The following is a 24,589-nucleotide window of genomic DNA, read 5'->3' on the forward strand; positions in this document are numbered from 1 at the left end:
ATTTAAAATTAATGATTTCCATTTGTAAAAGATGGATGATAATTTTTACAAAATTAATATATATGTGTGGTCTTGGTCCATGGAAACTCCATGGTCTCCTTTTTCAGAACTAGCCATTTTATAGTAACTAGACACCCAGGAGACCTGCTCTTCTCTCTCGGGCATGTTTGTGTGCTGTGTTCTCTCCAGGTTGTTCTCAGAGGCCCAGCGGTGTCTGCCTGGGAAGCAGATGGGCCTCCAAGTCTCAGCACCTATTGTGTAGGTGGTTCTCAGCAGTAAGGTTGCTGAAATGGGATTTGGGGAAGGGCTGTAGCAGGCAGTCTTGGGCTTGTTCTGCTGTGTGGGGTATGCTCAAACCATGGGGAGGGCATGTATTCTGCCTTGACTGTCCTAGGGCCCAGGACTGTTTTGTGGTTAGATGACAGTTTTTCTGTAAATTTAAGCCAAGCAGAAATGTCTGTCCTCATGTTTTGCTGAACGTGTGGCCTCCTCTCTACACGGTCCTCTCTTTTCATACCAGAGTCCTCTTGGGTGCCTCTCTGCAAACCCACCAGGATAGGGTTACCCTCAGACCCTGGCTTAGAGCTGTTTCAAGGGTCTCTGCTGGCACAGCTCAGCCAGACCCAAAGTCCTCCTTCCTCAGATTTTGGGAGAGCCATGTGGAGAAGGCAAACTGCCTGAAACAGCTTTTGGGGGGTCTGACCTGCCAGCTGGTCTCTGATATAACAGCAGGCTTGTTATAACTGTAAAACCCCAGCTCATGTTTGCTAGAGAAAAACCTCTGCAGAAGCAAAATTAGCTAAGGATTTGGTAATGCAGATAAAAGACTTACCTGAGCAGTTGGAAATCACTGTCTCATAGGCTTTGCTTTTGACCCAAATAGTTCTGATCACAATGGCATAGATGACACTGCGGAAAGGACCAAAGATAGTATTAAAGTGGCTGGTGGGTCCCCACTCTGAGGACCACTCCAGTTCCCCAAGTGTGAGATATGGAGGCAAGGGTCTCTCAACCATGGTCTGCCCCCCTATCCTTCCTGATTACAGAGTCACAATAGATGGCACCCGCTTCTTTTTTTTAAGTCAGGAGCCTTGGACTGGGTGAAATTAAGTGATTTCTCCAAGATAATTCAGATGGTCAGAGGTACAGCTGAGACTGGAATCCAAACACAGGGTCTGGGGTCAGAAAAATTTAGATTTGTAACTAGCTCTATTATTTGCTGGTTGTATGGCCTTGACAGGCTTTCCTTGACTCCATAATTCCTGCCTCAGGTGTTCACATCACTGTCATCCTCTCCCCTTGAGTATGGCCAGACCTGTGACTTGCTTATCAGTGCTTTGGGGTGAAAGTGATGGGATGTCTATGATTACATAAGTGTGTAGGATCTGTCTTGCTAGTGTCTCTAGTGCATTGCTAGCTTTGAAGAAGCAAGCTTTTGTGAGTCCTTTTGCCCCAAGAAATCAATTCTGCCAGAAGTCCAGGGAAACTTGGAGGAAAATCCTCCCTTACTTGAGCCTCTGATAACACCCCAGCCCTGGCAGACACCTAAGCAGAGGACCCAGTTAAACCATGTCCAGACTCTGACCCACAGAAGCTGAGAGATAATAAGTTATAGCAACCCGAACCCATTAAGAGATAGATTATCATGAACCTGGTGACTTAAAATAATAATATGTTACCCAGAAATAGATAACTAATACACTGAGTGAAACAGGAAGAATTGTGTCCCTCCTCCCCAAATTTATATGTTGAAATCCTACTGTCCAATATGGTGTTATAAGGATATGGGACTTTGGGGAGGTGCTTAGGTCATATGGAGGGTTGCATCTTCATGAGTGGGATTAATGCCCTTGTAAGAGGATATTCCCACAGAATTCTCGTGACATTTTTGTCGTGTGAGGCTACAAGGAGAAGTCTGCAACCTGGAAGAGAGCTCTCACCCAACCGTACTACTGCTTGTGCTCGTTGCTAATTCATGTCCTACTCCTTTGCGACCCCATGGACCGTAGCCCGCCAAGTTCCTCTGTCCATGGGCTTTCCCAGGCAAGAATACTGGAGTGGATTGTCATTTCCTCCTCCAGGGGATCTTCCCAACCTAGGGGTCAAACCCCCATCTCCTGCATTGCAGGCGGATTCTTTACCACTGAGCCACCAGGGAGGCCCCACCCAACTGAACTGGCAACCTGATTTCAGACTTCTAGCCTCCAGTACTGTGAGAAATATATTTCTGTTGTTTGCAATTCACCTGCTCTGTGGTGTTCTATCATAGCAGCCAGAACCCACTAAAAGACTGGGTCTTAGTTTAGACCATCAAATCAAGTTAGTAATGCAACCTAAAGAGTTTTTTAGGGATCAAATGTGACAACCTTTAAAGTGCTATACACAGTGTTTTAAAATTATCAGAGGCTCAATGAATGTCATTTTCTTAACCTTCCTTCTTCATTCTTCACATGATATCACACCTAATATTACATGGTGTAATCTGCACCTAGGGGCTTCCCTGGTGACCCAGTGGTAAAGAATCCACCTGCAATAAAGGAGATGTGGGTTTGATCCCTGGGTTAGGAAGATCCCCTGGAGGAGGAAATGGCAACCCAGTCCAGTATTCTTGCCTGGGAAATCCCATGGACAGAGGAGCCTGGTGGGCTACAGTCCATGGGTTTGCAAAGAGTCAGACATGACTGAGTGGCTAAACAACAACAACAGCAAAATCTGCACCTAACAGGAAAAAAGGACCAATGACTCAAAAGCATTAGCGAAGTTTGTATCCTTTATCCTCTTTGATAAATATAAACATACCCTTCTTTAATTAGTTATTTGACATTTCTAATATACTAAGAACCTTGACTAAAAACTTTGAGAAAAAGCACTGCTTCATTTTAAAACTGCACTAACATCCCTCTTGAGAATCACTTGGTTAAAAAAAAATCAGAGTTCTAGTTCACAGTAGCTGACAAAGCACTAATTGCTTTTAATGATCTCTGTAATATAACTCAATTAATGACTGTGGTAAAACCCTCCTTATTGCTTTTCCCTGCTCAGAGAACCTCCTCTGAGTCTGCCAGGAAAGTTCAGGGTCTTTGAGGAGCATCCTCACCCCTCCTATACCTGCCCAGGGACTTTTCTGGAAATTGTTTGTCTACATGAAAGAAAAAATGAGAAACCAAATTGCTAGTGAGTCTGTTCTTTTCCCTAAGTTGAATATTTGTGACATCAGGAGAACTTCTTCCCAGATAAATGAAATACAAGGAAAGGTTACAATATCATCAAGTATAATTGAGTACCGCAGTTGCAACCCCGCTGCTTAATTGAATAATAATTCAAGTATTTGTTGATTATCAACCGTATACACAGTGGAAAATTAAGAAAGGTTTTATGTGTTAGGGGTTTGGGCCTTAGTCACCCCCACCTTGTCCTGCTAGGATCAGTCAGGCAAGTAGAAAGCCAGGAGCAGCTTTACTGTTAGCCAGGAAAACTAATAAGTAGGATGCCCCCTTTATTTCCCAAATGCAGCCACTTCTCAGGAGGTAACAGTCATATATCAGAGAGAACTGTGAATACATCTATTTCCTTCTTGCTGATTCTTTTCATCTAATTAATCAGCAAATTCTGTGAATTGTCGCTTCAAAATGTCTCCATCATCTGTACCTTCCTCTCCACTTCTGCTCTTCAGCATCACTTCAGACCCTTACAGTATCTTCTTGTTTAATATCTAGAACCTTCTTTATTGTGATGAAATAAATATAATATAAAATTTACCGTTTTATCCATTTTTAAGTGTACAGTTTGGCAGCATTAAGTACACTGACATTGCTGTGCAACTCTCACTATCATCCATCTCCAAAACTTTCTCATCTTTCCCAGCTGAAACTTTGTATCCATTAAGCACAGAAATATGCATGAACGCACAAATTAATGTGTCATCCTTATGCAGGGGCCATGAACATTTTCTTTGTATCCTTCTAATTTTAATATATGTGCTGCCAGAACAAACACTCCTTATCATCTCTTGCCTGATTTATTGCCATAGTCTTATAAACATCTCCACTTTGCTACCATCTGGAATGTCAATACCACTTGCCATCAGAACTGGAGCTTTGGGACAGAATCATTCCTTGGCTTAAAAACCCTCCAGTGCCTCCACTCTCCTACATGATGCTATCTAGTCTCTTGAGCAGGGCATCCAAAGCCTCCCACAATCTATCTCTGCCTTCTTCACCTCTGTTGTCACCATCCTGCCTCCCTCTACTCCACTGTCTCTCAATACACCTTCTTCCATGTCAGCAACAGGAGGAGCCAACTAAACTAACCCCAATTCCATGCTTAATATGTAGTTGACTTTGGGTGAACATAAGGTCCAATATCTTCCATTTCTCTGTGTCTCCTTTGCTTCCTAAAAATACATTTTTTTAGCCCATTCTCCGTGTATCATGTTGATACGAAACCTTTCTCTTCCTCGGTGACAGTTGGCTACCTCTTCCTTGGGGCCTCTGGGCTGGTATAACACTTGGTATGTTGAGTCTTGTCTATGCCTTGCATGGGTGCTCAGTCACTCTCATCCAACTTTTTGTGACCCCGTGGACTGTATCCCACCAGGTTCCTCTGTCCATAGGACTTTACAGGCAAGAATACTGGAGTAGGTTGCCATTTCCTGCTACAGGGGATCTTCGTGACCCAGAGATTGAACCCATGTCTCCTATATCCTCTATATTTGGTAGGTGTTTCTTTACCACTGAGCCACCTGGGAAGTCCCTTGTCTATGGCAGTCATATCTTAAAGATTAAGCAGATCCAGAAATGGCCCATTCTCAGAAACAGCTGAGGAACAGCATCTCCATCCTTTAGGGTTAACTTCTTCCATGCCTTTTATTTATTTCCATTCTCTCAGCAGGCATAGTTTTATTTCAAGCTTCTTACAAACCTGAAAACCTAAGGGGTACCAAGATTGAGTAAAGTATCCCTTTCCTGGCTTGTTTATTTCTTGATTTTATGGAAGGCGATCCAAACACAAACACATTTTCTTCTGTTGCTTTCTGAAGGCAGCTTCTGGCCATGAAAGAGTGTGAGAGTGCAAACCAGAGGAAGACTTTTCAAGTGGCACTAAGTACTGAAGAGGATGCCTAAGGCTACTTCCTGAGTCTTGCTTCTAGATTGTGTATGAGTGTCAGGAAATGGAATCAAAAGTTCCCTCTGTCCTCAAGATACAGGGAGAACATTCCACTCAGACCAGAAGTGCCCCTTTCATGACTCCTATTCAGCACAGGTCAGGGACTTGATGGATGCCCATCACAGTCTTAGAGCCACGGTTCCATCTCTGTCTCTAACTTTGCCTCATTCTGGGGCCTGAGTATGAGTTTCAGTTGTGCTCTGTAGATCTAACTTAGAAGCTAAGCATGAGTGGGAGTAGAAGCAGGAGTATGGGGAGCTGATGCTTCACTTGGCAGGCTTCACGTGGTCCTTTTCACTCTTCTCCTACTAGTGGCTTAAGGATGCTCCCTGATCAAAAGTGTCTCTCTTCTCATTAATTAGTTTCACTAACACTAATGCCATGAAGATAAGATATAGGGGATGTAAGAGTATGTAATAGAGGCTTGGCTTGAAAGGCTTCAGGAAAGCCTTTTCAGAAGAGGTGTAGTTTCAGCTAAGATCTGAAGAATAAAATGGTTTTTTTAAATGCAAAAAATAAGGTGGTCATTCAAGCAGAGGGAATAGCACTCGCAAAGTCTCTGAGACAGGAGGGATCAGGCCCATTTGAAGAACTTAGAGAAGGCCAGTGTGGTTGAAGCATGGTGAGTAAGGCAGCTTGTGTGGCCTAAGAAAAGGATGGAGAGTGAGGCATAGACCAGGTCACACATGGCCTTGAGTACAGGGTTTGAGGTCTTGGACTTTTTGTCTGAAACAATAGAAATCCACTGAATGGCCCTAAACAGGAAAGTGAAGCGATTGATCAACTTGTTCTTTTTTTCCAAAGATCAGATGTCCTTCAGTATGTTTAATTTGTCTCTGTACATATGTATATGCTGGTATGTGAACTGAACAGTCCTGGAAGGGTGTATAACAAGATCTTAACACAGATGCTTCTGAGGAGGGAAACAGGGGAAGGAAGATTTTTATTTTTCATTTCATACCGTTGTGTTTGCTTAAAATGGGGAAATCTTTCCAAAAGCTCTTCAAAAGACACTGCCTCACATTTCATTGCCTAGAAGTAGATCTGAAGCATTCACATGCTAAGGGGAGGGGTTGCCATGAGCAGCTTAGAGTGGAATGGATATGGGGAACTCAAATATAAGCATCTACCATAACCTAGCAGGCTAGTAATGACGGCTTTTTCAAAAGACCTACCTCTTGCCATCTCTCAGACAATATCCTTTGGCCTTGGACATCTCGTACCATGGACAGTGCTGGCTAGGACCTTGGGCCCTTATATCTACCATGACCTTGTAGTCCACAGACCTGTCCTGACCTCTGCATGGGGCTTTCCCCACAGCATGACCCCCTTTCCCCAAACAAAATAAGTGGATTTTTTTTCTGCATAATATAAATCAATGCTCCATGACCAATGTGCATTTTTCCACTTATTGTTTTGCAGTTGCCAGCTATGGCTCTTTTATGCCTCCACCTTCATCTCCTAGAGTAAAAATGATAGGAGAATGAGAAATCAATTAGGTAGCAAGACAATAACCATAGCTAGAGTAAATCAATTACAGTAGGGCTAAAAACCTTTCCCAGCAACAGTCAGACAAGTCAAATGAATTTTGAAGCAACAGGAGTTCTGGTGACCCAGAAAAACAATGCATTGCCTTTATTGTCAGTCACTGTGGTTTCAGGTCCTGGGAGCCTGATTTAATTAGTGATAGAACAGCTAAATTTTTATCCATGCACAGCTCTCAGGAGAGTTTGCCACTGACAATATGACTCCTTCCTTCCTCTTTCCCTTCCTCTCTGCATTTCTTCCTCTCTCTCTCTTCTTTCCTTTCACATATGTTTACAGAGTATCTGCCATATGCCAGAAACTGATCTAGGCATTAAATAACCAGAAATTTCCATACTAGATGTGTGTGTGTGTGTGTGTGTGTGTGTGTGTGTGTTTGTGTGAGAGAGAGAGAGAGAGATGGAGTGACATAATACTTCTGTCTAATTGACGAAGTTCAGCAGTCAGGTCTGCATTGTTTATTTAATCTAACATTTACAAAGTGTTCATTATGTGCTGAGTTTGGAGTCTCGAGATTGAGACAAGAGTCACATGCTCAAGAGATACAGTTGCAGAAGCAGGCAGTGACACTCCCATGAAGCCTTAATGGCAGCTTGGACAAGTTGAGGTCGGATGTGGCCTAGGATTGGCAGAGACAACTCCGTCAGTCTTTGAAATAAGACAGAAAGAATGTGAATCATTTTGCCAGAAGTGAGGCAGAGTGAGTCTGGAGGAGTGCCCAGACATAAGGAATGATGTGCACAAAGGCCCAGGGATGAGAGGAGTGTGGGGTGTTCAGACAGCTTGTTCTGGCTGGAGTAGTGGGTGCAAGGAGAGTGTGTGAGCAGCTTCCCCAGGAATAGCCTTAGAATCTAAAAAAGGCATAGATCTTGTCTTAGCAGATACTAATTGTATATAAAGCTACAGTCATTAAAACAATGTAATATCAGTAGCAGAAAAACCACTAACTTAATTATTTGTGTGGTCTTTCCTTTTCTTAATTGTGTCAATCTCTACTAACTGGAAACAAAATGAAAGCATATTCAACCACGCTGTGGAATATTATGCATGCATTCTATTTCATATTCCCAGAGATTTTTTAATGAGAAGGGGTACCTTCAGAAGGTAGTACTTTTTCATCAGGACCATGTCATTTCCTCTTCTGCTTGGACATTTTTGATTGATTTCTTTTCTACTTAAAAAATTTTTACTTTTTAAAAACTTTGTTGAATTGTGTTGATTTATAGTGTTATGTTGATTTCTGCTGTACAGAAAAGTAATTCAGTTATACATATATACTCTTTTTCGTATTATTTTCCATTACGGTTTATTACAGGATATTGAATATAGTTCCCTGTGCTATACAGCAGGACCTTGTTGTTTATCCATATGTGTAATAATTTGCATCTGCTAATCTGAAACTCTCCATTGATTTCTTTTGCTGTATAAACTTTTGAAGGATTCTCATTGTATTTTATTAAATTGTTTTTTAAGAAAGTTTGTAAAAAATTTCACTCTCTGCCTCCCACTGTGTCCCTCACTCCCAAGTCTTTTTAAAAATGTTGCCAGTTTGATATGAGAAAAATGCTATTAAGCGTATTTTCATATGAGAAAAAGGAAATCATATTGAAAATGAAGAAACAAATGAAAAACTGGGGAAATATTTACAACATATTAAAGAAGAAAAAAATTATTGTATAACGGTTTCTCTAAAGATAAAGAATAGAGAAAACAAAAACAAAATAAAGTGAAGAGATTAGAAAGCTCCTAAACACTAAGAACATTTATAATATAAATATGCATATGATAGAATTACCATTTCATACCATAGAGAAAGGGAAATTATTCAGTAAGTAATGTTGGAGTGAATGACCCAGCATTAAAAAAAAATAAATTTAACTTAGATTTTTAATTTATATTACATAAAAATCAAGTAAAATCTCAAAATTAGACATCACAATAAAATAATACAATTTTAAAGTGATATTTTTAACATGCTCCCAAAACTGAAATTATTTTCAAATAAGTAAAATAATAAATCATTTAAAAGTTAAAATATAGGTAAGTTTGTGAAATGAACTTATTTTTTTCTAAGAGAGAATAGAAATAAAAAATGTAAAGTGTGAGTGGATGTGAATACACTAAAATATAAAATGTTTATATATTACAGAAAAGCCATTTACATTTCATTCATTTTTTCATATGCATTTATATAAACTTTTGCCAAGTACTTTCCTATGATTCTTTTTTCAAACTGATTCATTTGACTTTCTAATTTTAGTTATTCATAATTTCTCTCCTCTTGATTATGTCAGTCTTATTAACTGAAAGCAAAATAAAATCATATTCAAAATGAAAAGGCCAACTAGGGACAAACTAGGGAAATATCCCAATCATATGAAAACAGGGAAAGTTTTTATATAAAAATATCTCTAAAGAGAGAGAATAAGATAAATGGAGAAAAAGAATATGAATAGCTAAGTTACTTAAAAAACAGAAATAGGTCTTCCCTGGTAGCTCAGTGGTAAAGAATCTGCCTGCCAATGCAGGAGACGTGGGTTCAATCCCTGACCTGGGAAGATCCCACATGCTGCTGAGCAGCTAAGCCCATGTGCTGCAACTAAGGAGCCTGTGCTCTAGAGCCCAGGAGCCACAACTCCTGAGCCCACATGCAACAACTGCAGTAGGGCCCTTTGCCTAGAGGCCATGCTCCACAACAAGAGAAGCCACCGCAACGAGAAGCCCACAAACTGCAGCTAGAGTAGCTTCTGCTGTATGGCAACTAGAGAAAGCCTGCACTCAGCAACGAAGACCCAACACAGCCAAAAATAAATGAATAAATAAAAAGCAAAATAAACCAAAAATAATATTGAACATATAAAATGTGTTCCCCTTCATGTATCACAGCCTTGTCATGGCAAAGGGGCTTGCATAACTCAATGAAGTGGTATTCAATATGTTCAACCTCGTTTGTGATGAAAGAAATGCAAATTAAAACAACAACATATATATATATATATATTGCCAATCATTTTGGTAAGAATATACATTTATGTTTATGTGTATTATATATATATCTGTATATAAATGTATCATGCATGAGGGGCAATAAAGAATGAGACATGGTTAATAAAACTAGTGAACACTTGAGTTGTTTCTTTCTTCTACTCAGTCTTGGAATTAAGACTTTAAACTTATCTGAAAGTCACTAGCAACAGAATCAAGCTCAGGGTGCCAAAGTATGGTTAAAAAAAAAAGAAAACAATAAAAAAGAGTTGCTCTTTATCTCTGAGACAACTGAAATTATAGCAACTTATCCCTCAAACTAGTTGGAAAACAAATGCCTCAGAAAACTTCGTTCATACCTGGTCCTCGTTCAAGAACAGGTGATTTGCTCTGGTGCATCCCCCCAGAGAGAAGCTCTTTCTCCCGCAGAAGGCTGACCACAGGAGGCAGAAGAGGGAAGATAATGACTGAGTAGGTAAGAAACGCTTCAGGGGAGCTAAAGTACAGAACAAGGTCACTGCATTTTCATGGTTCTGCCCTGGCTGGAAGCAAGCATCAGGATTTACTGATGCCTTAGTCTGACAAGGGCTGACTGAAAAGGACTTTTGAAATCACCCCCTTTAATCATTAAGTTAGACTTTGCATTTTCCAAGGACACTACAAAAATGCACAAGCTGAACTGTAGGCAAGTTGGAAAAGAAGCAGCTTGAATGAATGGGGGAAATTTCAGACCGTGAAAGCCCTGAGTGAGAGATCTGGCCAGACAGCGTGTTGTGAGCCTGTGCTTCAGGGTTGCATCCACCCTGTGGAACAGGGGTTTGAACTGATTTCAGGAGCTGATGGGAAATCAATCAGGAGAGAAGCAGGGATATTCGCTGCTGCTGAAATCAATGTGTCAGTTCCCTGTGACGACATGATTCGCTTCCTTCCAAATACTTTCTTACCATTGCAGCTGGCCTCTTTCTGTGCTTCTTTTAACTGACTGTTACCTAGTTTTGATCAACTGTCTAAATAACTTTAATCATCCCTTCCAGCTTCCTCCCAGATTCAGCTTGGTGAAGAGGAGAGCAGTAAGTTGAAATATAGTATAGATGTTAACTTGTGGATTCAGCAGAGATGACTGGATAATATCCAATCTCAGAAAGGCTGAGCGGCTGACCGTGGGAATCACTCTGCTCCTGTCTACCTTTGATGGAAAGCAAATCATTTCACTTCTTTTAGCTGTAGGTCTATTTGTGAAAAGTTTAGGGGCTGGACTATGTGATGGGTAACATTTTTCCAGTTTTAGCATCTTATGAGACAAAGATGAACAAAGAGCAAGAACAAGTAATTCCTATAACATCAGAAAACACTTGAAAATATCCAATCACTTAATCCAAGAAATGCATATGGAAACAATGAGATACTTTTTTAAACCTTTGTGATCAGCAAAGATTTAATAAAGAAATGATATCACCTTTCTCTGGGTGAGGGGAAGAAAAATCAGAGCTCTTGTTTGCTGTTGTCAGGAATACACATTTTTTTTTATAGGGCAGGTTATGAATATGCATCAAAAGTCTTAAAATGAACATCATCTATGATCTAGCAATTCCATTAGAATGAGTTCTGAGGAAATAATCAGGGACTCATGAATAATTTTAAGTACCAAGATTTTTATCACAGCATTATTTATACTATTAATATTGAAACACAAAGGCTGATCTTCATTTGCCCAGGACAACTTACGTGGTACTTGATAGTAGACTTGGGAACACTCAAGAGGTGCAGAATCGGCAAGTTCCATGTTTGTACTTAACAAGCCAGTTATCTCCCTGCTGTTTCCAATCCCACCAACCTGTGCTGAGCCAGCCTTTCAGAGAGGATCCTATGATGTGACTAAGGGAGACCCTGCCTTGTCCAGGAGGTTGTGATCTTCTCTACTGAAAGACCATCTTTGGTCCACCATTGGCTGCAGGGCAAAAGGAACATCCTATGGCTTGTTTCCTAAGGCCCTTCACAATGAGCCTCACCCCATCCAGAAAGAGCTTATTGCCAACTTCTCTTCCATTGGCACTGCCTGCCTGTCCTTTCCAGTCACCATATACACTCTTATCCCCAGTCACCAGGTAACCTGTTCTTACCTTCCCCTTCTCCTATCTGAAGGCTTCCCTCATTTAAAGGATGCTTCCAAGAAGTGCTCCCTGCCATTGTTTGACTTCATTGAATACACATGCTAGCATATTTGTGTGTATACTGTGTTTTCATTTTTTCCAGTTTTGTTTCAAGTTTGTCTGTCTTTTCAATTATAAGGTTTCTGAAACTGGTACTAGGTCTTATATTTAAAAAGTTGCATGATATTGGAGAGAGAACAGGATATGAAATCAGACAAACCTGGGGTTAAATACCATGTTATGTTGAATAAGTTACTTGGCTTATTTGTGCTTGAGTTTTGTCATGTATAAAATGGGGATAAGAGTAGTTATTTCATAGAGTTGTGTTGGATGGGATAATTGTTAGCCACTTTTCACAAGGCCTGCCCCATAGCACATAATCAGAAAATGTTAGTTCCATCCTCCTTATTCCACTTTGGAGGAGTTGAGCTTAGCATATGGTAGCTTTACATAAGATCTTGGCTCCTAGCCAGTTCCCCAAAGGACACTAGGAGCAATGAGTGCCTAGAAGGAAAGAGAACAGCAGTTGATGAACTGGGAAAGCCCCCGTATGTGTCTGGCCTGCTGGCCTCTTACCTGATGATTGTCAGGGGGATGAAGTACACCAGGAAGGCCACGATGGTCATGTACGGGGTCCAGTAGGAGTCGTCGGGCCACAGGGCCCAGCACTGCACTTCACCATTGGAGAGTTTCCTTTTCCCAAATATGATAAGGGTAGGAATGGAGAACAGGAAAGAGAGGCTCCAGGCAATCATGATGAGGACCTTGGCCTGCTTTTCTGCTCAAAGAAAAGAGAGGGATGCCTGGGCATCTGGAAACAGCCTCTGGGAGCACACTTGGTATCTGGTGTGGAAAAAGATCGTGGTGGGAGAGGAATTCTAGAACTCTCAGAGCCTCAGTTTCCTTATGCTTAAAATGGGGGTAATAGGACCTGCATCTAGAGCTGATGCAAGGATTAAAGGGAGAATTTAATCACAGAAGCTACAGCACTGCTTGGCCCAATCTCTCCTTCTCTTCTTCTTCCCTGATTTACCTGTTTGACTTGAGATGCTGACACATACCTACAGTACTATGGAGCTCAGTTCGTATCATGTACATTTGATAGGTTGCTGTGCAAATGCTTGTCTCTGGTGCCTTGCTCATCCTGAAAGGCAGAGATGGGGCCTTTGATCTGGTTGTTATTCTTCTCACATACCTAGCAAAATGAAGCACTGTGACAGTGTTTGAAGGCTGTTTGGCAAACGTTCAATAGCCTTCTTTTGTTTGAAGGAACAAGGGAGGAGTGGTAAGGCAGAGAAAGAGCAGTGGGCTTGGTTCTGGAGAGCAGAGTTCTTTCAACCATCCCTGAAGTCTGGTAGCTCTGACCCTACACACTAGATTTGGGCTCTTTCAGATGTGATGTTTTGACCTTGGGCAAACCACTCAGTCTCAAACTGAGTTCTTGAAAGTGGAATTAAAAAAAATATACACTCTGCTCATCTAACCATGATGGAGTCAGATGGAGACAATTAATACAAATCAGAGTGTTCTTTTGAAACAGTTTTTATGATGCCTTCTGTTAAGCTGGTGTTGAAGCTCTTCATCTTCATCCCCACTGTAGCTGTGCTGTCTGTGTTGACTGACCCTGGTTGGCCCCTTCATCCAGGGACAGGACACCTCCCTCCACCTCCCAACTTTCAAATTGGAAAACCAGTTCATGTCTCAGGGTGAGGGAGGGAAATGTAGAATCAGGAGGTATTGTAGAGAGGTGAGTAGTATGTGATCAGGAAGACTATAAGAAGTGAGAACAATTCTAGAAGAAACTAGGGGCTCTATTAGAATCTTGAATCCCAAATATTTGTGAAATAATATCTGGGATTCTGTTCTTGTTGAACTGTCACTCTGAAAAGAGCTATTGGAAAGATTTAGAAAACAGATATAACTGGCACAGTGAACAAACAGGAACCTTGGGGTAGAATTATAATACAGTCTTTTTAGGTCTTCCCATCATTCCGTTCTCCCTTACTTTTCACTTTTATTCTTTCCTCAGCTATTTGTAAAGCCTCCTCAGATAACCCCTTTGCCTCTTGCATTTCTTTCTTTGAGATGGTTTTGCTCGCTGCCTCATGTACAATATTATGAACCTCTGACCATAGTTCTTCAGGCACTCTGTTTACTAGATCTAATCCCTTGAATCTATTTGTCAATTCCACTGTATATTCATAGGGCATTTGATTTAAGTCATACTTGACTGGCCTAGTGGTTTTCCCCACTTCCTTTAGTTTAAAGCCTGAATTTTGCTATCAGGAGCTGATGATCTGAGCCACAGTCAGCTCCAGGTCTTGCTTTTACTAACTGTACACAGCTTCTCCATCTTCACCTACAAAGAAGGTATATGTATCCAGAGGCCCCGTAGGGGTGGGGACTCTCCCCCACCTGCTTGAAAACTCAGGAAAGCTCTTTGATATCAGTGACTTTAAGTAGTAAACAGTTATAATTAACAGAGTTTTATATTTTAATATCTGGCTCTATATATCTCTCTTCATTACTGGTTGATGCTTTGCTAAATATTCTCACATTTAATTTTACTAAAGAGCTTAAAAATTGATGACTCCTCTGGAGTTGCTGGCTAAGGAAACTACCACTTAAGTAAAACGCAGTAAAGCATCAGTAAAATGTGTTCACTCCCCCATTGCTGCTGTCCTTCCTTTGGTTGTGTTGCCATTGCCATGTGATTACTCAGGCACAGGAGAGTCCCTGCCGGCCTCCACTGGCCCCATTCTCTGTGCTGCTCTGTGGGGAATCTCCTGCCTGCCTTCTCAATCCTGCCCCTCACCCCTTATATTCCAACGAGCTGGAGCACCAAGAAGGCTCTAACACACAGTTCCCTCCACCCTGTGCCACCGACTGCCTTATCCTATAACACTGAGAATCTTTTCATCTTCCTGCCAGGCCATGCAGCTTTCCTAGGGGGCTTGGCATCCATGTTATGTTTAATCTGATGCCCACGTGCTGGGAATTCCTTGAAGTTTCTGGTCTTTGGATGGCGTCTTTCCTTGGCTCCCTTCCCGGCTGCAGGTGTCCTCCTATCTGTGTGCTTCTTCCATGACTTCAGCTGGAATTGGGCGGAGGAAGGGAAAGTGGCTAATTTCAGTTTCTAAGCTTGCATCTTTCCCTGGAGTTATTAGAGATGATTATTTTCCAAGTGCCCTACATGAAGCCTCTATTAATTTTATAGTGAGGAAATAAATTGCTTTCCATATTTTAAAGAACACTATAATATTCATTGCTGTCTTTCCTGTAATTTAGGGACCAATCCATAATATTGGGCAGTATCTCTCAGAACCAGTCGTATTTTCCATAACCTAAATAGTTGATTTGTTTTTTAGCTAATGAATATGGTTAGACGTGTAACTCACCATGTTTCCCCCTTGGCTATGGATCCCAAAGCCTCTCCCTCTAGCAAATGTCCTGGGACACCCCCTCACAGATTTTCTTATACTTATGTTTTCTTTAATCCAATTTCTTCACCTTGAAATACTCTGATAGAGATGTCTTTTTGTACATTGTCTGCAATCCTCCCCAGAGCTTGCTGGGTGTTAGTAAGTAGATGGATGGGTAAATGTATCATACTTCTGAATATACATATCATACATACATATCATAAAATGTCTCTCCCCTTTACCCCATTTCCTCCTCTACTTCCTTCTCTGCCATCATCACTAGACCATAACAGTCTCCAGAAAGCTTAGTGCAGATTGCACCCCTTCACACAAATGCTTTACAAAAAACCTTAGAAATAGATATCAATTTTATCTTAAAATTAGTTTCACATCACACTGATGTGTTGCTGGTATAAAAATTACCTAATGGCATGTAAGTCCCTGTGGTCACTATGGAGATTCCAACTCCTATCCCCAGAGGTAAGTACTAGTTGGTGTGCATTTTTGTGGGCAGTTGTTTATTATTCTGAGACCTCCCTATTTCTTGCATTCTTTCCTGCTTTTCTCTCTCTCTCTAGCGTTGTTTTGAGTTTTTCTTTGTATTAATGTTATACTATATACATACTGAATGTATATTGTTTTTATTACTCAAAATATGATGCAGACATTTTCATGGTGATGCATATCTCTCTCCATGGCTGCCCTACCTCTTCATTGAGAGACAGGATATATAGTACTTGAGTGCACCTGAGCTGAACCCAGACCATCTGGGTTCAAATCCTGCCCCTGCAACTAACTGCGATTTGGGCAAACTTCTTTAACTCTTTGAATTGCAACTGCCCAGACTAAGATGCAAATAATAATAGCACCTATATCACAGAGCTATTGTGAGGATTAAAGTATTTAACATATACAAAGAACTTAGAATCATGACTAGTACATAGTACACAATCAATGAACCTAAGCTATTAAAACTTGTGCATAGGGTGCTATTCATTCCTCCATTGAGGGACACCAAGGTGAGCATTGAATTCCTGATATTCTGAGTAATGCTACAATACACAACACATGTGTATATATGCACACATGTCAGCATTTGTCCAGAGAAGATACCAAGAAGTAGAACTTCTATATCAAAGGGCTGCACATTTTACATTTTAATTAGGTATTGCTACGTTGCCATCCAAAGTATCTGTGTCAGTACTGCCTGACGTATTTAATAGTATCTGATGACATTATTGCTACTTATTCTAAAATTCTGCTTGCTCTATTAATTTTGTTTCCTCAGGTGTAAATTCTGCAGAATGGTATTTTAAACATATTATCTATCTTGTACAGTTTGGCTTTTGTCACACTTTTTCATGATATTTGATTGCACCTCATTTTTGTAGACAAGATTTCATGTTAGGTTCTTCACTTTATCAGTTTCACAGCCTGCTTGGAAACGTGAAGTACTTTGGACTCTTATTTGCTTTTGGAGGTCAGAGATGTAAGTGGCTTCTGCCTGTGGGCAGAGCAATGGACAATTAGTCCTGTGACTAGGTATCCAGCATCCCTCCAAGGTGTCATTGCTCCCCAGGGCCCCACCCTGGGTCTTGAAATCCAGTGTCCCCACTACTTGGAAGCAGAGATGTTCATCCTTGCTGCACATCTGGGAAGGGGAAGGACAGCAGGATGGGAGATGTGCTCTGATAAAAGGTCCTCATTGTACTCTTAAGAATCACCCTGCCAGTTTCCCCGAGTCCGTCTTGCTCCAAGCATTTCCACAATCTGTTTAGGAAGACCTCTGCCCCATTGCTGTAGCATCATCTGTGTGTACTGTGGGTTGTGTGCCTTGAGCCTTCCTGCTGACCCTTTCTGCTTCCTTCTTTCAGGGATTCTTCACTATCTCTGGATCAAAGAGGGTTTTCCTTGTTTCCATTATAATTATCAATTTGAAACATTTTCCCAATTATTTCCATGGTTTTGGGGTAAGGAAGGCAAAATGCTTCTTTCTGGAAAATAAGCAAGTTGAAGTGGGAGTGTTCCTCAGTTTGGATAGTTATGTGTTTCAACAGTACTCTAAAAAAAAGAAGCTGGAAGCATCAGTGTCAAGGAAAATGGTCACAGAGTGGGCTCAGCAAAGCATCTTTCCTCACAGTTCTTGGCCATCCAGGCCAGCTCTCAGCATTTTCCCAGGCAGCCAAGTTTCTTTTCTACGTGTTTTTCGACAATCAGACTCAAGAAGTGGGGGAGGAAGGGGAAGAGGAAAAAGGGGGAGGAAAAGAGCCATTACTAAGAGGATAATATTAGCAAAAACCCTCACCCAAGCATAGTACTTGGTGGAGCCTGCTCACCTCCTTGCAGGAACTTCATGGGGTAGACGATGGCATGGTATCTGTCTATGCTGAGGGACACCAGGACATAGGTAGAGGCATAGAGCAGCACAACCTGAAGACAGAAATGAGAGGAGGTGAGTGGTTTCATAAAGGTGAGGAAATGCACATCATGGAGAGAAGAGCATTTTGTGCTATTTAGAAACCTAGGCACCAAACCAAGGGCTGGCTGAGGTTTGGAGTATGGACAGGAATGCCTGGCTCCCGCCCAGGCAGAAGACGGCTCTTCTCGGTGCTGGACTTTGCACTGCCGGCGGTGACAGGTGCGAGTGCCTCCAGCTCTCACTTGCTCACTCTTTCGCTTGGCTTCTTGGAGACTCCACGTTTCTCCAAGGATCAGTCCCCCTTGACATTCGGGCAGTACATTTGTTTGTCATTGACTTTTAAAGTAAACTAATTTTCTCTGCTACAGTTGACATTCCAGAATAATTAGAAACAAACGTTCACTTGCCTTTTATCAACGTGAGTTGTTGAAAGATGATAGGAGGCATCTGGCTTCAAGGAGCCTGGGTGCTATTTTGAATCATTTATCACCATCTGGGCTGACATTCTTAGAGCTCCCCTTCTTCATCCACTTCTGCAGCAGCGATGCCCACTAGGGTCAGCCTTTGGGTCCCCTCTTCTGCCTTCCCACCTTCTTTTATTAAGCTTACCCATGTCCTTTAATTATTCTATGTTCAGTGGTATTTGCTTACTTTGTAGAGAACATTTTGATTTAAGAGGTTAATATCTCTTCTGTGAAGAGCATACTCTAAAGATAGTTAAATATATCTGAAAGGATTATCAAGATGGAAAATTTTCCAATAACTTTGAGCCTCATTTCTACCAGGAGTCTAGCCATATCACTACTTTGTAAACTTTTGGTCAAATTCATAGTGAGTAGAAAGTAACTTGAAGACTGAAGTCTAGGGGTGAGTGTCTGAATTTCTTCTAAGATGAAATAGGGATAACATGACTTTGTTAATAACCTTTGTCTGAATTTGTACCGTTTTGTTAATTCTCTGCCTCAGAAAAATAATCAGCTACACTGATATTCTTTATTATTTTTATTTCTGTAACACTGCCACATATACATCCCAGCATCTGTGTTGCAGAAGGTGCCATGGAGAGGGTGTTCTGAAAACTGACCAGAGACTGAAGCCTCCCCTGAGGGATGCAAGAAGAAATTCTCATCTTGCTAAGAAGCTGATGAGTGATCAGAAAGAAAAATGGCATACAGTTTTTACAACAGCAACAAAAATAAGATTGTATCCTTAGAGAAAACTGGGATTTCTTTGTGGGATCCATGGATTCAGAGTTGTTAATGCTGGCCACACTGAGTTGAGGAGAAGGATGGGAAAGAGAACTCTCAATGGGAGAACTGCATGGGTTAGAATGTTGTGATGAGACAGTCATGAGAATCATGGCATCTGCAACTGTGCTGAGTGAGATGACTGGCTCACACAAATTCAGGACCTGGGGCAAGAGAAAAGGTCACAACAGACTGGCCAGAGAAGCAGAAAGAGTTAAGAAAAAGATATCTACTTTTGAGACATGGTCAAAAAGAATATTTAACTTCAGGAGTCTTCAAACATCTAGACAGGGTTTTTGTTTTTTTAAAAATGTTAAAGATTATCTGAAAGAAATATACCTCAAATTGTCATGCCTCCTCTCCACAAAAATAAATGCCAGAAAACAGAACAAAAAGATTAATGAGTGTTGAAAGAAAAATTGTGATTCAAAAATTTGGTAAATATTTTTGTACCAAGGCACAGAATAATTTTCTTACATATAAGTAGAAGGAAACATCACCTACTTTTGGAAAAAAAATCTTTCCTGAAGAAACATTTCTGCTGACTGAGAATTGTTTTGAAATTAAGTACTCAAGAAGGGGAAAGGGGATAGAATACGAAAGCCATAGTAAGCAATGAGTCAGAAAAACACAAAATGTTTAAAATAGCTATGAATATAATTACATAATATTTCAGAGAAAATGTGGTGAGTTGGATGAGGGCAGAAAGTAGAAGGAAAGCAATTGCATCAAATTTCTATTTAGATATTTTAGACATCTTTTTTGTTGTTTTTATTTTGATAGAGATGTATTGCACTTTAAAGATAAGCTACAATAGAGTAAAATAGAAATAGAGAAAAAAGATTTATTAGCGTCCTATGACCACCATAACAAATTGCCACAAACACTGTGGCTTAAACCAACATAAATTTATTCTTTTATATTTTTGGAGACCAGAAGTCAGAATCAGTTGTACTGAGTCAAAATCAAGGTGTTGGTAGGGCCACTCTCCCTCTCGAGGCTCTGGGGAGAATTCTTTCCTAGTCTTTTCCAGCTTTAGGTGGCTACCAGAGTTCTCTGAATTGTGGGCACACCAATACCATCTTTGAGCCCATGGTTACAGTGCCTCTTCTGTCTGTGTGTCAAATCTTCCTCTGCCTCCCTCTTTCAAGGATCTGTATGTTTGCCTTTGGACTCAATAGTAATAATGATTGAGATAATTCAGAATGCTATGCTATGCTATGCTATGCTATGCTAAGTCACTTCAGTCGTGTCTGACTCTGTGCGACCCCATAGACGGCAGCCCACCAGGCTCCCCTGTCCCTGGGATTCTCCAGGCAAGAACACTGGAGTGGGTTGCCATTTCCTTCTCCAATGCATGAAAGTGAAAAGTGAAAGTGAAGTCACTCAGTCGTGTCCGACTCTTAGCGACCCCATGGATTGCAGCCTAGCAGGCTCCTCCGTCCATGGGATTTTCCAAGCAAGAGTACTGGAGTGGGGTGCCATTGCCTTCTCTGAACTTAATCACATCTGCAAAGTCCTTTTGCCATATAAGGTAACATACACAGGTTTCATGTATTAGGATTTAGAAATGTTTGGGGGGCCATTTTTCAGCCTACCACAATTATAACCAAATATATAGAAAGGGAAAAAAATGAGTGAATAAAAAATTAACACAGAAAGATTAAAATGATATGATTGAAATAGTACCAAACACTATTTGTCAAAATAAAAATGAATGGCTTGAGCTCCTCCATTAAAACAAATATTGTTTACACAACTCTTCCCCAAGTCCAACTGTATACTGTTTAGAAGAGAAACTTCTAAAACCAAAAGATTATCAAAGTTTAAAAATAGAGTGATGGCCAATGGTACATTGAGCAACTGAAAACTAAAAGAAAGCATTCATTGCAATAGTATTATTAGACAAATTAAATTCAAAGCAATTAGTACTACATGGATTGAAGGGATCATTTGTATTATAATAGATACAATACCACAAAGGCAACAGAATATCAATAAACCTAAAAGTAACATTGAACCCAGGTCTCCCACATTGCAGGCAGAGGCTTTATGGTCTAAGCCACCAGGGAAGCCCAAATGTAACAATAGCATAACACTAAACATAGAGAAACTCTGGGCTGGAGGAAGCACAGGCTGGAATCAAGATTGCTGGGAGAAATATCAATAACCTCAGATATGCAGATGACACCACCCTTATGGCAGAAAGTGAAGAGGAACTAAAAAGCCTCCTGATGAAAATGAAAGAGGAGAGTGAAAAAGTTGGCTTAAAGCTCAACATTCAGAAAACGAAGATCATGGCACCCGGTCCCATCACTTCATGGGAAATAGATGGGGAAACAGTGGAAACAGTGTCAGACTTTATTTTTCTGGGCTCCAAAATCACTGCAGATGGTGATTGCAGCCATGAAATTAAAAGATGCTTACTCCTTGGAAGGAAAGTTATGACCAACCTAGATAGCATATTCAAAAGCAGAGACATTACTTTGCCAACAAAGGTCCATCTAGTCAAGGTTATGGTTTTTTCAGTAGTCATGTATGAATGTGCGAGTTGGACTGTGAAGAAAGCTGAGCACTGAAGAATTGATGCTTTTGAACTGTGGTGTTGGAGAAGACTCTTGAGAGTCCCTTGGACTGCAAGGAGATCCAACCAGTCCATTCTGAAGGAGATCAGCCCTGGGATTTCTTTGGAAGGAATGATGCTAAAGCTGAAACTCCAGTACGCTGGCCACCTCATGCGAAGAGTTGACTCATTGAAAAAGATGCTGATGCTGGGAGGGATTGGGGGCAGGAGGAGAAGAGGATGACAGAAGATGAGATGGCTGGATGGCATCACTGACTCGATGGACGTGAGTTTGAGTGAACTCTGGGAGTTGATGAGGGACAGGGAGGCCTGGTGTGCTGCAGTTCATGGGGTCACAAAGAGTCGGACACAACTGAGCAACTGAACTGAAATATATATAACTAAAATATTTGTAGTTCTACAGAGGGAACAAGTACAATAATACATAGGTAAAAATAATTAAACAAACTCTAAGAATGATACAATTATTATAAAATATCTAAGCAGTATTTCAAAAATTAATCATAAACTAAGCTATCAAGGAAAAAAAAAACCCTCAATATATTCCAAAAAGTGGAACTTAATACAATTCACAAATTTAAAACAACAAGCAATGAAAGCTGAAATTAGTATCATGAATTTTTTTTTAAATAGCACTTGGAAATTTAAACACCCTTATAATTAACTTGAGTCAAGAAGGAAATTAAAGTACAATTATAGTCAATTCATAAATGTCAACAATGAAAATTCTACACATCAACAACATATGGGATACCATTTGGAGAACAGATGGAAGCTTGAGGACATATGTCTAAATTCTCACTATCCCACCCTCAATTCTGACAAAAATGACCTAGGAAGTATGAAACCAAAAAAAAAAAAAAAAAAAAAAATCTGGTAGAAAAGTGAGACTTAAATGCAGAAAACTTAAATTTTTTATTTAGAAAAATGCCAGATTGGATTCATTTAAAGTAGAATCTCTGGACTGACTTTAAAAAATCAATATACTTTATCTTTTAGAACAATTTTAGTTTCACAGAAAAAATTGAGCAGATAAGACAAAGAGTACCCATATTAGCCACCCCCCTCCACCACACACACTTTCTCTTCTTATTAAACCTTACATTAGTGTGATCAATTTTTTTAAATTAACAGACTGATGTTGATACATTATGATTAACTGAAGTCCATGGCTTGTATTGAGATTCACTATTTGTGTTGTACAGTTCTGTGGGTTTTGATAAATGCATAATACCGTGTATCCTTTATTATAGTGTTATACAGAAGAGATTTACTGTCCTAAAAATCCCTTGTGCCTTATCTATTTAATCCCTCCAAATCCCTGGCAACCACTGATCTTTTTACTGTCTGCATGGTGTTGCCTTTTCCAATGTCATGTAGTTATAATCACACAAACATAGTCTTTTTAGACTTGCTTCTTTCAGTTAGCAATGTGCTTTTAAGATTCCTCCATGACTTTTCATGGTTTATTTTTCATTTGGTTTATTTATCCATTCAGCTTCTGAGGAGTATCTTGCTTTCAATTTCTTGCAATTGTGAATAAAACTGCTACAAACATTCTTGTGCAGACTTTCATGTGGATATAAGTTGTCAACTCAACTGAGTAAATACCTAGGAGCACAATTGCTAGATGGCTGGTAAGAGTATGTTCAAGTTTATAAGAAATTGCCAAACTGTCTTCTAAAGTGTACCATTTTACATTTCCACAAAAGATGAACGAGACTTCCTATAGCTACATATTCTCAGTCCCATTTCATATTGTCAGTTTAAAAAATATTGTTTTAGCCATTCTAATAAGTATATAGTGGTATGTCATTGTTTTAATTGAGAATTTCCTAATGCCTAAGTAATGAACATTGAAATTCTTTCTATATGCTTGCTTGTCATCTGTAGATCTTCTTTGGTGAAGTATCTGTTCAGGTCTTTTGACCACTTTGATGAGGGTTGTTTATTTTCTTATTGTTATTTGAGGATTTCTTTGTTTCTTTGACTTCCCTGGTGGCTCAGATTGTAAAGCATCTGCCTACAATGTGGGACACCGGGGTTCAATCCCTGAGTCAGGAAGATCTCCGGGAGAAGGAAATGTCAACCCACTCCAATATTCTTGCCTGGAAAATCCCATGGACAGAGGAACCTGGTAGGCTACAGTCCATGGGGTTGCAAAGAGTTGGACACGACTGAGCAACTTCACTTTCTTTCTTTCACTTTTGTTTCTTTATCAAATATATGTTTTTTATATTTTTCCCAATTCTGTGCCCTATTTTTCCAATTTCTTGACAGTGTCTTTTGCAGAGAATCAATTTTAAATTTTCATAAAACCCCAACTTTCAATTGTTTCTTTCATGGATTGTGCTTTTGATGTTATATCTAAAAAAATCACAGAAAGACCCAAAGTCCCCTGATTTTATCCTATGTTATTTTCTAGTAGTTTTATAGTACTCCATATTTCATTCCAATCTGTGATCCATACTGAGTTAGTTCTTGTGAAAGGGGTGAAGTATGTGCTTGGATTCTTACTTATTTATTTTTGCAAATGGATATCCAGTGACTCCAGCAGCATTTCTTGAGTAGGCTATCCTTTCTCCATTGAACTGTCTTTGATCCTTTGTTAAAGATCCATTAGGCTTTTTGTGTGTATCTCTTTCTGCACTGTCTATTCTGCTCCATTGATCTATTTGTTGATTCTTTTCCAGTATCATGCTGTTTTGATTTTTGGAGCATTTTGTAATTCTTGAAATCAGATAGGGTCAATCTTCCAACCATATTCTTCTTTTTCCATATTGTATTGACTGTTCTGTGTTTTTTACTTAAACTTTAGAGCTTGTCCATATCTATAAAGTAACCTGGTGGGATTTTGATTGGAATTACATTGAATTTATAAGTTGTACTGGCAGAATTATCATCTTGACAATAGTGAGTCTTCCTATCTATGAACATGGAATATCTATACATTTCAAGATATTCTTTGATTTTTTTCCAGAGTTTTTCCAGTTTTCTTCATATTGATCTTGCACATATTTTGTTAGATTTATACCTAAATATTTCATATTTTGGGTGCTAACATAAATGGT

General features: G+C 40.0%; 1 protein-coding gene and 1 non-coding gene across 2 annotated transcripts in view; both read right to left on the bottom strand.

The window, feature by feature from the left end:
• The window catches only part of NPSR1 (neuropeptide S receptor 1), a 51,586-nt gene that overhangs the window by 25,577 nt on the left and 1,420 nt on the right, over positions 1-24,589 (bottom strand). Inside the window, exons 2-4 of the mRNA XM_044946677.2 lie at positions 17,605-17,698; positions 12,423-12,624; positions 833-909 (exon numbers count right to left, since the gene is read on the bottom strand). Of these exons, the coding sequence (XP_044802612.2) occupies positions 833-909; positions 12,423-12,624; positions 17,605-17,698 (373 nt within the window). The remainder of the gene's footprint in view (positions 1-832; positions 910-12,422; positions 12,625-17,604; positions 17,699-24,589) is intronic.
• Positions 3,890-3,996, bottom strand: LOC112586735. Its single transcript, XR_003111221.1, has one exon. It is a non-coding gene; the product is annotated as a U6 spliceosomal RNA (small nuclear RNA).

The sequence above is a fragment of the Bubalus bubalis genome, chromosome 8, assembly GCF_019923935.1.
Source record: "Bubalus bubalis isolate 160015118507 breed Murrah chromosome 8, NDDB_SH_1, whole genome shotgun sequence".
NCBI classification, from domain to species: domain Eukaryota; kingdom Metazoa; phylum Chordata; class Mammalia; order Artiodactyla; family Bovidae; genus Bubalus; species Bubalus bubalis.